Below are 12798 nucleotides of genomic sequence, written 5' to 3' on the forward strand. Positions count from 1 at the left end.
TGGGTTTCTGACAAAATACAATAGAAGTCTCCTTTACTAGAAGGCTACATCTTGGTTTTCACTGCAACTTAGGTCGCATGAAACAAGTTTTTTAAACAACGTTTCGAAATTGCGTTTGGGTTTCCTTGGTTCTCGCCTGTAAAACGCAAAAACAAATAAGTCTTCCTTCGCAACTTCTATTTCGTCTTTTTTACCTTGTGTTAGTTCTTTATAAGATTGTTGGCACGAGGCTTTTCAGAGAACACATTCACACAACGACAACCATTGGCTCGAGGCCGACCCGTTGCATATTTTCAAGCGCATCCGAGAAGTGGAACCACAACAACTATACAACATCGTCCTGCCGGTCCTACCGGTCTCAAGTCCGACGCTTTTACCTCTCGGCCACGCGAACACATAGGCGGATTTCTCTTCCAAATAGAGGAAGATATGTATTCAATAACCCGGCTTCCACTTCGTGGGTGTACATTGTCTACATCCAACTTAAGTGTTTTTTTTTTGGCAATCAAGCGCAACATCGAGTGAAGGTAATTTGATTTCGATTAATATATAATTTTACAAACACATTTACCTACATAATCCTCACAATGACAACTGACCGCATTATTAGCCGTCTTGCCGGCTAAAAATTGTGACATTTAATAAAGAGTGTGCGTTAAATATGAGACAGTAAATAGCTATAAAGCTATCCAACGAGGCTCACAAAGCATGATTCAAGATGCTGTAGATGAGTTTCAGCAGAGTTAATAGAGGGGACTGGAGTCCCCTCTATTAACTCTGGTTTCAGTAAAGCATTCATGAAAACCACTACCAACTACACCTCACCATGTCAAAGGAACTCAGAATTGACTTTGCTAAGAAGGTGTACGACTAAGACCCTGAAGAAATAGACATGAAACCCCTGGAAAGCGTGCAGACAGCAAAATTGTTGGGTGTGATTATTAGATCTGATTTAAAGTGGAACGACCACATTGCACATGTTTTGTCAAAGGCCTAAGAAGTGAATTTAATTTCTGGTTCAATTGAAAAGAGCTAAAGCAGTGTTCTCCCTGGTTTTTAGCACAACAGCTCAAAGAGGTTCTTAAAACCAGTAGAGCAATCAAAGATACCTGTTTAATTTTCTCAAGAATCACAGCAATACCTATTTTAGGGGGTGAAAAAAGGTATTCCAGGCAGTAAATTCTACCGGTTATCGCTTGAAAAGGAGAACACTGATAAATCTGAGGAGAAAGATGGATGTACCTTCCATACTTCCTGCATGAGAGTGCATGAGTTCACCATTTCAGCCTGCCAGAATATTTGTGTAAACAACCTGAACGTTTGCAAAAACGAGGAATGAAGATAATATACTCAATTATGTCATATTAGGGATCATCTACTTCGTGCACAGTTGCCGACAACACTCAAGAATAAAAGCTTGTCCATATGCCAGAAGAAATTTAAAGAGATTACAGACAACGACTCACGCAAATTGAATTGCCTACTTCTTCCTTTGAGAGATACCAAGTACAATCTGATCAACTGAGGAGATTAGAGGAGCAAACCAATACAGTCTACCAAAGTTAAAAAGCAAAAGAACTGAAAATACTTACATGATTGTTTTCTTCTGTATCAGACATTTCTAGATCAGTGGAATTCGGCCCTGAGGCTGCAAGGCCAATTGATTTTACAAAAGAGTTCGAAGTTCAAAGAACTAACGAGACAATTCGCACCGAAACGTCTAAAACCAATTTTATTTCCAACAAACGCAAATGCAATGAAGGCATAAGTCCAAAACGTTTGGATTCTTTAAAATTCCGCTTGCCAACGTTTGGATTGCGGATCAGACGGTTCAAACAACCTGATAATCGATATTTAATTAGTCAATTAGCACGCTAGAGGTTGAAAGGTTATCTGATATTGTGCGATTTGAAGTACTTCATTGGAAAGGCGAAAGCAGATATCCGTGAGAAAAGTGTTTGTTTACAAAATATATCACAGCAATGCATGCTAAAATCCTAAACAAAATCGTTAGGACAATGAAATCTGTAAAGCAAAAACGGTTCCAAGCAAGGAAAGCACCGTCCCCCCCCCACCCCCCCCCCCCTCCTTAAAATGTTGATTTTAAACAAGTATCATTCTGAGTTGTGGTGACATTGCTTTTAATAGTGCGATGGGCCGGGAGGCGGCTAAAAGGAGAGTGATTCGGTATAAAAAAGAGAACGAAAGTTCAATTAAGAGTCCGCAGAATTCTAATTCCTCGTCCCTCGCTTGTCGGATAATAAGAAGGTTTTAAGGACAACAAGAATTGGTTAACGTGTGATTTAGAGAAAACGAAGTACATATGAAAAATCGTTTTAGTAGTTAAATCTGATGGTCGGCAACAGGAAGATAGAAAATAGATAGATAGTTTGTTAAAATCGCTTCGCAGCCCAACGGCTGAATTATGCAATTATTTACAACACTATTACAAATTACTCGAAATAAATAACTACATCAATATATGTCATATAAAATCTTGCAAATCTAATTAATAACTTAAAATATAACAAAATTAAAACATGTATTACATCAAAATATTTACAATACTTTCAAAAAAGAAACTGAAACAAAGACGACGCCGACGTCTACTAAAACGTGAAGCACTTTCTGAGCGTGCAGAATAATACCAGGGCCGTATTTATACTAGAGGATGCCCAATACGTTTCAGACCACTAAAACGTCGGAGACTTCGCAGACGTCTAGTATGAATACGGAAAAATAGCAGACGCATTAACCGCCAAGCGAATTTCAAGCTCGAAGTTAAGTACGTCTTCGCTCAAAAGGAACGCATGAATGGGTGTATCATTGAAACGGAAACTGTGGTGCTGAGTCGGCGAGGAAAGAAACAGGAAAGTTTGGTTTTATCAAAACAACTTGATAAACGTATAGAGAGAATTGCGAGTTGACGTTTCGCTCAGACGAGAGTGTCTCTTAAAGAGACGTCTTAGCCGCCGGCTCAGACGCTCAGGCTGTCTAGTGAGGATAAAGACGAGGCACACTTCTAATCACGACTCATTTAACAAGACATTAATGCGACAGGATGCCATTGCCTGTGGCGTCCTTTAGTAAAAATGCGACCCTTTTCCGCCGGTTTCCTTCGCTGTCGCCTCTTTGCTTTAACTCTCCGGCTTTTCTTCAAAAGGCGTGCGTTTCTCTTAGATCCTGAAACGTTTTAGAAGTATTTCGGTTCAGTGCCATGATTTCCAACATGGCGTCTCAATGCCCAAACTTTTCAATTATTTTGCAATTTCGTTTTCTATTAAAAAAAAGTGGCTTGAATTTAAAAGCTCATGATTTGGATGGTAACAGCCATCACCATATCAGAACTAAGAGGAAACGATTTGTAGTTTTTGGCTTTTGATGTTTAATGAGAAGACAGAAACGTGCGGCTCGTTTATTTGCTGTCTTCTACATAACAAATCCATTATGCCTCCTCCCGCTTTTTTTGGAAAGGCGCAAAAGGGCGTTTGTTAACGTGCTCGCGTACTTCAATTTGTTATGCAAACATTTTTTTGTTTTTTCAGCTTGTAAACAAACAACAAACTTTAATACAAATTCAAAATTAAGGTTGAAGCACAGACTACCTGCACAATAGCACGGCTAATCAGGGAAGGTAGTATCAATTTCATGTCACCTACTTGCGTATTTGCCTGACAGAAAAGAAGAAAATAATCGCAGTAGCCAGAGGATATATATTCGATAATGAGAATAGAAGAAAATGAGGGAGATTTAGAATCTACTCATCTCATCTAATAACGCATAACAGTCTTGTTTTTATTTTGGACGATTTGGAACAGAAATTTCAGTTCTTGAATCTGTATTTCAAACATTGCGTCTGAGCTACTTGTGGACAGTGGACAATAATACACTAGCTAGCTTTAAAACAGTGTAACTACCTTGTGGAAGGTCACTCGTTTCTGTTAATTAGCCAGGTTAATGAGCATGCAATCGCCAAACGGTCTATCAAATTTAATGCTATTTCACAGAAAATTCTCGACTTCCACCGGCATGATGACCTGATCATGAGCTTCCAAGCTCCAATTAACTGGAATGACATTCCTTTAACTGTACCACGCAATGGCCTCACATCCAGTAACTTTAAAAAGAAGCTAAATCTACATTTTCGAGAATAATTTACTTCTATAAACCTCTGAATTTTTGACCTGATTTCTCAGGTTTTCCTTTCATTTTATTTGTTCTCATGTATTTTTTACAGAACTGCAGTTGAACCCCGTTATTTCGCATTCTCCGCTATTTCGAACTAATGTTAATTTCCCATGGTTTTGCCCTTTCTTGAGTTCAACTTGTTCAGATTACTACGCTTAATTACAACTCGGATACTCCGAATTCCTCGCTCATTCGAGCTAATTTTTGTTTTGTACGGACTTGATCGTACCCTTAAAGGTAAGCCAGCCATGAAGATACTCTCAAGCTTGGCTAACATAACCAGACAAAGTAGGTGTTAGCCCCCATCAGCAGGTCTGCATTACATGCATTGCGCTTTTGTGAAACACCTCTATTAAGTACTTGTTACGCTAAAAGTCGTTAAGAAGCAATCAATCAACTTACTTTTTCCGATGTAAATCTTGTCGAGTACTCAGGTGCCAAATAGAAATCATCGATAGAAATTCCTGAGATGAAGAAAGGAAAAAAACTTGTGAGAACTTTCCGGCATACGCAGTGCTAAAAGTCTGCGGGGAGGGGGTCATTTAAAGAAAGAACTTAACAGCGTTGACAAACGCAACTGTTTAAGGAAGAAAACATGGCTTGTTACAAAGGCGGTTGAGCAATATAACTCATTTGATGATCGAGGGCCAGTTGTTTTAAGCCCGATTAAGCTGATAGTTACCCAGGGGAAACTTGGATTATTACATTTCATATTTTAAATATCATTTGTACTCTTTGGCCATATTAACGTGATTAACAAAATCCTTGCAAAATCCTAGTTGAAATCCTTACATGTTAAAAACAAAAACTTCCTTCCAGACGATACTTAAGTGTGAAGAGATGAATAAGTTAAAGTGTGCGTTCATTTCCAGTGATACTTGCAGAGAAAAAAAATTCAACTTTGCGGAGGGATGAAATCATTTTCTATCGTCAAGACTCTTCCTAATTCTGTTCACATCAATTTCAGTAACATTCAGTAACATTTATTGTGGTGTTGCCACTGTTTGGCGTCATTACGCCTCCATTAATAATACGCCAAAACAATTAATTGAAGGGAAACCAGTTATTGAACGCCTTTACAGTTGCCCTTGGGCATCTTCGCTAACAGGGGGCATCAACAAAGGGCACCATTATAATGTCATTAGTAAGTCGAATCAAATAACCAATTGAATGAAATCCCGTTATTAAACACCTTACGTTTGCCATTGGCCGTCCTCGTCAATAGCAAGAGTCAATAAAGAGCATCAATATAGCCCCATTGGTAATTTGTTCAAAATAATTAATTGACAGGAAACCAGTTCTTAAACGTCTCCGGATGTAGCGGCTATGTCACGATATCTCGGAGTGGAATGCTTAATTAAAACAAACCAATGGAGACTAACAAATCATGATGTTTGTTTCAGATTACATTCCAACAAACCGTCATTTTAGTTTAAGCATCAAGACGTTTCTAAGTCCAGGACCGAGAGTTTAAGCACACAAGCTTTCGATTCCATCAGGAAGTCTTTATCAAGTGATGTGAATTACACGATCGACCGGGACGGATTGTCACGTGACAGAACGTCTGATTCCATCACTTGATCAAAATTCCGTGAACAAAAACTCTGGATCCTGAAGTTTAAAACTTGCTCATGTTAAAATTTGTCATACGACAAAATCCAGTAACTCGTTCTTTTCTAACATAATTTGGCGACGCAATAAACTTGAACTCGGATCTTTGCACTGCACGAGACTTGCGCAGACGCGAAATGCACACTGAGGAAGTAACATCGGCCAAAAACAATCAACTGCACAATTATTCTCGTAAAGAATTTGTTTTCATCGAATCTCAATACACTCGTCTTTCGCTACGCTTCTTGTTTATAAAGGGTAATTTTCTCACAATCGTTGGTTTGATTCACAAGAAGGCTTTTCGTAAGTTGGCGGAACAGATGATGTTTTAAATAGTTTGAAGCCGTTTCATATAAATGTTCGTTCTTTGAGCATGGGCGAACAAGAAAATGAAGTTTGCATAACTGAAGCGGACACCAGACAAACTTCAATACTCTTTAAATTAGCCTGTGAAGACAGTTCTTCACTGAAGACGTTCACCAACCCATTTATCCGGCGACGACTTAATTTTACATTGGAGTCGATAGGCCTCGATTAATCTAAACTCTCAGTCGCCCAAGCGTCAACTCACATTGAATCCATAGCGAGGATAATGATTCTACGACGTGACGACAAGGTAGAAAAACTGGATACTATATCCCTCTTCAAAAGCAACCTTCTTGATGTATGTGCTCGCTCAGCAACAAGTTCTTCTCTGTAGGACAAATCTCGCATTCAAAGCACGCAGCAACGCTTTAAGACGAGGAACTCACTATATTCTAGTTGAATTTCTAGAGAAAGTGTTAACTTAGTACATCTCCCGGCTCAAAAAAAACTGCTTCAATGGACGTGTAATTCTGCAAGAGTCTCAACGCGTGGCTTGTTCTGTCAGGTTAATGTATCCACTTTCCACACGCAGTATTATGCACATGATAATTATCAGAGCGTTCGAAAGCTGTGGCCATTGGCTATCACGACCGCCGCTAACCTTTCCACTTGCGAAAGCTGCACAACTCCGAGGGGTGTAATTATACAGCCACGACAACACAAGTAAGCAAATTACTGAAGTTCCCGCAAAATCTAACAGTAGCCATCCTAAAATAGAGATAATACCGAAAACTGATGAGCCGCATTCCATCGCGGATCAAGACTTCTGGGTGATAGACTTCTCGCTGGAATTAGATTGCCTGGGTGAAACTAGTCCCGAGACTGTTGGCAGCTTGGCTTGTTTTTTTTTTCTCAAAGAAAAAAAAAAAACAACATCAATGTTCCGCACGCAGGATATCTGCGCACTCTCAGTGAAGCTTTTGCCTTTCAGGTTTCATTTCTTTGTAGATTATTTGAACTACAAATTTGATCACAGTGACGCTTTCTGACACGTGCTAACTGACAGGGGACCAATGGTCAGAAAAATTCAATAAGTAAAACCATAATAATTCATGCATCGAAGCGGTTTTGACAGCTACTAAAATTAATGATGTATTGATGTTGATAGATACCGATACTGCGCGCGCATTGTTTGTTATTGTAAGCAGTTTCTATTGTATTTAAATCTAAGTCATTGTTTAAATTGTTTAGTCTTGGGTATCGAGCAAATCACATTATACGTTACGAGATTAGGGTGAAGGAGTTATCGATTAATCCACCTGAGAGGTTTGCAAATGAGCAGAACTACGTAAGAGATTTAGAAGTCGCAATTGGCGACAGGCAAATCTAATGGCCATTTTCCAAGGACAGCAATGGAGCTCAACAAGAGGCTACCCAGAAATCCCCGAGCCAGTGGTCAAAGCGAAGGGAAAGGTCCTGGGAACGAACTTGAGTGAATCTTACCGCCCTCGCACTTGGGGCCCGTTTCTCGAAAGTCCCGAAAACTTTCCGGGCCCGAAAAGCCATTTGTGAACCTGCCAACCGCTTGTTCAGGAAAGCCGATCTTTTAACATGTTTTCAAGGTAACAAAAAGCAAATTGACTGTGAAGTTTGACGACTTAAATCCTCTCCCTTCTTGAGATACAGAGGGAATTGAGGCGACCGAAAAGTTTCGGGACTTTCGAGAAACGGGCCCCACCTGGGTCTCTTCCCTAACTTGTCTTTGAATGATATAGAGTCAAGAGTTCATCGCCCAAGAGTAAGATTTAACCAAATTATCCTGTATTTAAAACAGTTTTTGCGGGAAAATAAGCAATACAACAAATCGCTTAACTCAATGTTGTACCCAATTCAAACCCTTTGGGAATATAAGGTTTTGTTCCAGTTATTTCCACATACCTTATAATACAAATACAATAGGACGTTTTCAACCAACCTCTAAAGACACCAATAACATTAGAGAAATATACGACTTCTGGTGGACAAACAAAAGAAGATAATGAGAGATCTTTTGTTTCGTCCATCAACATGGCGGCGATGAAGTCTGGTGAAAACCTTCTATATACAAAAGAATCCTAACCTCGGGAGATTTGAATTAGGTACAACACTTGGTCTATGGTTCATTTTCCAGCAAAACTTGGTTAAAAAATATATAGACACTTTTCTGACGCAGATGGCGACAAACCTGATACCAGATTCTTACTTAGCAGTTGCAAAAGAAGCCTCAAAAAATCCAGGGCTCCGTTTCTCGAAAGTCTCGAAACTTTTCGGACCCTTTTCGGGTGTCACAATTCCCTCAGTATCTTATTAACGGAGTCATCATGCACACTTCACAATCATTTTTCTTTTTGTGATTTTGAAAACATGATAAAAGAACTGCTTGTCAAAACAAGCGAATGGCAGGTTCGTAAAGGGCTTCTCGGGCCCAAAAAGTTTTCGGGACGTTCGAGAAACGAACCCCTGGCTCGAAACGAGACTTGGACCCGGATGATTGCCGTATGCGCCGCACTGCTCTACCAACTGAATTGTCAAGCCCTGTGGGAGCTGGTTACTTGTGAGTTCGACTTCTATGCTGTAAGAGGTTCAAGCTTGGAATTGTCTTTTAAGGCTTTCCTCGCACCTTCATAAGTTGCTGCTTATCTACGATGATCTTGTCTTTGGCGCCATAGACCCTTTGCATAAATGGCGCCCAAATTTGAATAACAATACTTCATACATCCTTAGCGTCGTGTTTATGTTTCACGACAAAGGATTTTTCTCATGAATGTGAGGCTAAGGATGTATCAAGTATTGTTATTCAAATTTGGGCGCCATTTATGCAAAGGTCTATGGTAGAACGGCAAATAGTCGAGTGAGATCATTTTGCCAAATACTTAATTTTTCAGAGGAACAGTTACCTGTTCTAAGCTGCTTGAACTTGATTGTTCCGCTTGGATTGATGATCACAGACTCCAATGACACATAAGAGGCTAAACAAAGAGTAAAAGGTCAGGTCAAGACAGCCATATTGGATAAGGAATGCCTGAGCTTAGAGGTGTCCTTAAAATCAATGACCGAGCCGGCATGGCGCACTTTTAAGACCCCGGAGTAAGGATCGACATTATGCCATTTGATGCATCTTTCCATACTAACAATTGTAAAGGGCATATACTTTGAATAGGTCACCATTGAGCTCAATGACTGAAAAGGAGGCCCCTATTAAAAAAGAGCCTGTTCGAAACAACAGAACGTTAATTAATTAGAAGTAATCAAGGATTTGGTCTGTGTGTTGCAACCTTTCATTTGCGTCAATCCAGCTAAAGTGAGTCTTGAGCCCTCTTCCCAGTAACAGACGGGAGACGAGAAGCCGTTGCACGAAAAGGAAAATGTTTAAATCAAATTACTTCGCGAATTTTACTCTTTGGGCGAATCTCACTAACAAACATTTTTAAATGAAAAATTGGAAAACACGTTCAGATCTTCCGAACTTTCCACCTTTTCGCAACCGGCCCTTCTTCGGTTTTTTTAAATCAACTGGGCCCGGTTGTTCAAAAGTCGACTTCGATTAACGCTAATCTCAGATTAAAAATTAACAAACGAGTTTATTTCTCTACTCCTAAATGCTTTTCAACGCTGATATTCGGCAAAAGTTTACATTAGAAGAAGTCAATCTTGAAAAACGAAAATAAGCAAAAGAAACTTTCACCAAAAAGTTGAAAACATGAAAAAAAAGTTCACGCTAATCCTGGATTACGGTAATCGGCTTTCGAACTACCGGGCCCTGATCGACGGTACTGAGGCCTGCAGACGGAAAAGCAGCCTTACTTGTCGAACGACACCATTTCATTACAAACTTCGCAGACAACGCTTTGACGAAATTACTAGAAAATTACTATGATAAAGGTAATACACAAAACTGATTCCTTTTCTTAATTGTGCACCATAACAACTCACGCAAACTTCCAAGGGCATCTAAGGTCCGCAAGGTCTTGGCACACTCCTTACAGATGGCGACTAATTCTCTTTCAGTCAAACAGGAAGAAAGACCATTTAACAACTCCTTGATCGTCAGCGCCTAAGATGAGAGCACATATAGCAAGAGAAACAAGTTCAGTGTTCTGTGAGGTATTTTCTCCATTATCATCATCATCGGCCGGCTGCTGCGCAAGAGACTGTAAGCTTCCTCCAGCCCTTCCTGTCGTTGGCGAGGTCGGCTATTTGCTTGGACGTCAACTGTCCATCATCATCTCCAAGAAGGCGTTAGATGCATGCAAAATTGGTGTTTTACTACAAGGCTTTTGCCAGCAAGTAGATTTATCAGAGAAATTTGTAAAAAAAAAAAAACGCTTCAAAATAATAATTTTCCTGTTCGCTACACTAAATATAATTCTCTCTGTGTACAGGGACGCTTACCATTTGTCAGAAAAACCGGTTGTTCTGGTGGGAAAACGAATGGAACGGTTGACAATAAACAGAAATTTTCAGGAAAAAAAGGACAACTTTCGAAGGTTGTCTTCTTTTTCTACTTTTAACGAAACGACCGAAATTTTCCCTACCATTTGTTTGCACCACTTGAACCAGGCTCCGATGCGAGGATTACATCAATTCACTTGGCGGGCACTTGCCGCCACATCTATTTGTACCCAGACTCTTACGGCATTCGGAAATGGCCTAGCAAATGGAACGGCTCATTCTGTTTCCCATTTCTTCGGTAGGGAATGTCCAGTACCATCGGTCAAAAATTCCTCACCGCAAATTCCGTTTAAATGGTAAGCGCCCTAGGTTTTCGTCAAACTTCACTTTCTGAAATCTGCAAGTCAAAAGAACTTGAAGATACTCTCACTCAAAGCGACCTAAACTTGTCCTTGGTCTTAAGTTAAAACCAATGACTCGTACATACATTTTCCTGCAATTTGTGTTATAGCTTCCTGGAAAAGCTACAAAATTAGTTTTTAAACTTACCTCTTGTCTCACAGGGGCACGGAGCACGGTGTTTTCAACGAACGTCCTTATCCTCTCGAACTGCTCAACAGTTCTTGGTATGCCACACCCTGTAGAAAAGTGCTCATTGTATATCATGGACTGCCTTTTTACCATCCTTGGAACTACACTTTGCCTCTTTCTGATAATCATTTTCCTGTTCATCAGCTTAGCAACAACGCTGGTTCTCGTCCTCTGGACTGCAGACTCAAGCCTGAAGTCAAGAGCTGTTTTGTCACCAGGCCCTACTTCAATTAATGAAACTTGTATCTCGGCGGTGTTATGGAAGTCACTTGTGATGTCGTTGTTGTTTTCGTCGACGCTTGTGTCCCAGGTAATGTTACCGTCTGCCTCATGATCATGAACACTATTCACTCTTCTCAGTAATTCTTCATCAACATTTTTCGCAATGTCCCTTTCACTGCACACGATATCGGTGTGATGGACATTTATGCCTTCTTTGACACCAACTTCCCTTTGGTTACCACGACTTTCCACCATCAATCTCTCTTCGATTCCATTGGCCCGTGCTCCAACACAATTACCAGATACTCTGTCCTGAAGCTCTTCTATTCGTGCAATCTCCACGGCTGTCGCGCGTTTTGACAATTCCAATGCATTGTTAGTCTCTGGAGAGCAAGAAATCATCGGTGAAGCCGCAAAGGAACCAACTTGATTTTTTTGTTTAATGTCGATTCCCCTAATCTTCGCCTTAAGAGCAGCGTATCTCTCGCTGAGCGCCACAAACCGATCGTTCGTGGGAAGAGAGTCATTCAGCGGTGGCGAATTTTCAGCCGTACCAGACTTACGCATTATTCTTCCTTTTTGACCACATGAAACAGCGACGGCGGAACTCATTTTAATTTTTGAATTCAAACAGGCATTTTTCGATGATTTTCTCTCCTCCTCTTCTTTCATTATGGAATACTCTTCCGCCTCTTCCTGGCCCAGTGGTATAAAACAGGAATTTATAAATGAAACCCCGCTCGAGACCTGATTCTCTAAACTGTTTCTTCTTACTTCGGTTCTTCCAGACTTACTGTTTGAAATCACTAAAGCAACGGGTGGGCGTTTGATTATTGTTACACTAGATTTCGGCTGAGGCGAGTCAATGATGCCGGAGGAAAGTGGAGTACTACCTGTGGTTTTCTGGTGTGGCGCTAAAGACGTCTGCTCCGATAGCATTTGAGCGTCGTTCAAACCGTCGCCTTCAAAACGTTTTGACTTTGGAGAAGCCACTCTGTGATCAACTTTAGTTTGCGGCTTTCCTTTCATGGGACTATGATGACTTGGATTTAAGGTTTTTAACTCGCCGTGAACTTCACCATGACTGGAACGGCCATGTCCATTGCAGCTATGTGAAACGTCCTCGCTGCTGTACGTTTGAGTCGTGATATTATTTTTGTTGTGGTCGTTGCTGTTGTTTAAATCGCTCTTTGTATTCGATGCGATATCAGAGGACCTCAAAGAAATATCTCTAGAATTCCATTTTCCATTTTCTACGTAAACTCTCAAGAACGTATCCGATGCTCCCGTCAGTGGCGTGGAGCTAGCTATGGAATTCCTTCTCTTTCGCTGTAATACCTGGCAATGGTTAAGCACATTCGTCTGGACGATCGTCTCAAGGCTTTCACTGTTAGAAGCGCACTTTTCAACATCTTTAGGTTTTCCATTTTCTACTGTAGCAGACTCTTT

The 12798-nt window shown here is 40.4% G+C and overlaps 1 protein-coding gene across 4 annotated transcripts in view; it reads right to left on the reverse strand.

The window, feature by feature from the left end:
- LOC138043598 (ras guanine nucleotide exchange factor Y-like) overlaps positions 1-12798 on the reverse strand; it is a 64539-nt gene that overhangs the window by 40105 nt on the left and 11636 nt on the right. For 3 of the 4 annotated variants that reach the window (XM_068889950.1, XM_068889948.1, XM_068889949.1), the window contains 4 exons: positions 11086-12798; positions 10078-10198; positions 9042-9113; positions 4591-4652 (listed from right to left, as the gene is read on the reverse strand). The exon at positions 11086-12798 is cut by the window's right edge and continues 1255 nt beyond it. In XM_068889950.1, the coding sequence (XP_068746051.1) occupies positions 4591-4652; positions 9042-9113; positions 10078-10198; positions 11086-12798 (1968 nt within the window). Of the gene's footprint in view, positions 1-4590; positions 4653-6891; positions 7718-9041; positions 9114-10077; positions 10199-11085 lie in introns of those variants that run through there. The other variant, XM_068889951.1, reaches the window with a different exon arrangement.

Source organism: Montipora capricornis, chromosome 3, assembly GCF_036669925.1.
Source record: "Montipora capricornis isolate CH-2021 chromosome 3, ASM3666992v2, whole genome shotgun sequence".
In the NCBI taxonomy this organism is placed as follows: Eukaryota; Metazoa; Cnidaria; class Anthozoa; order Scleractinia; family Acroporidae; genus Montipora; species Montipora capricornis.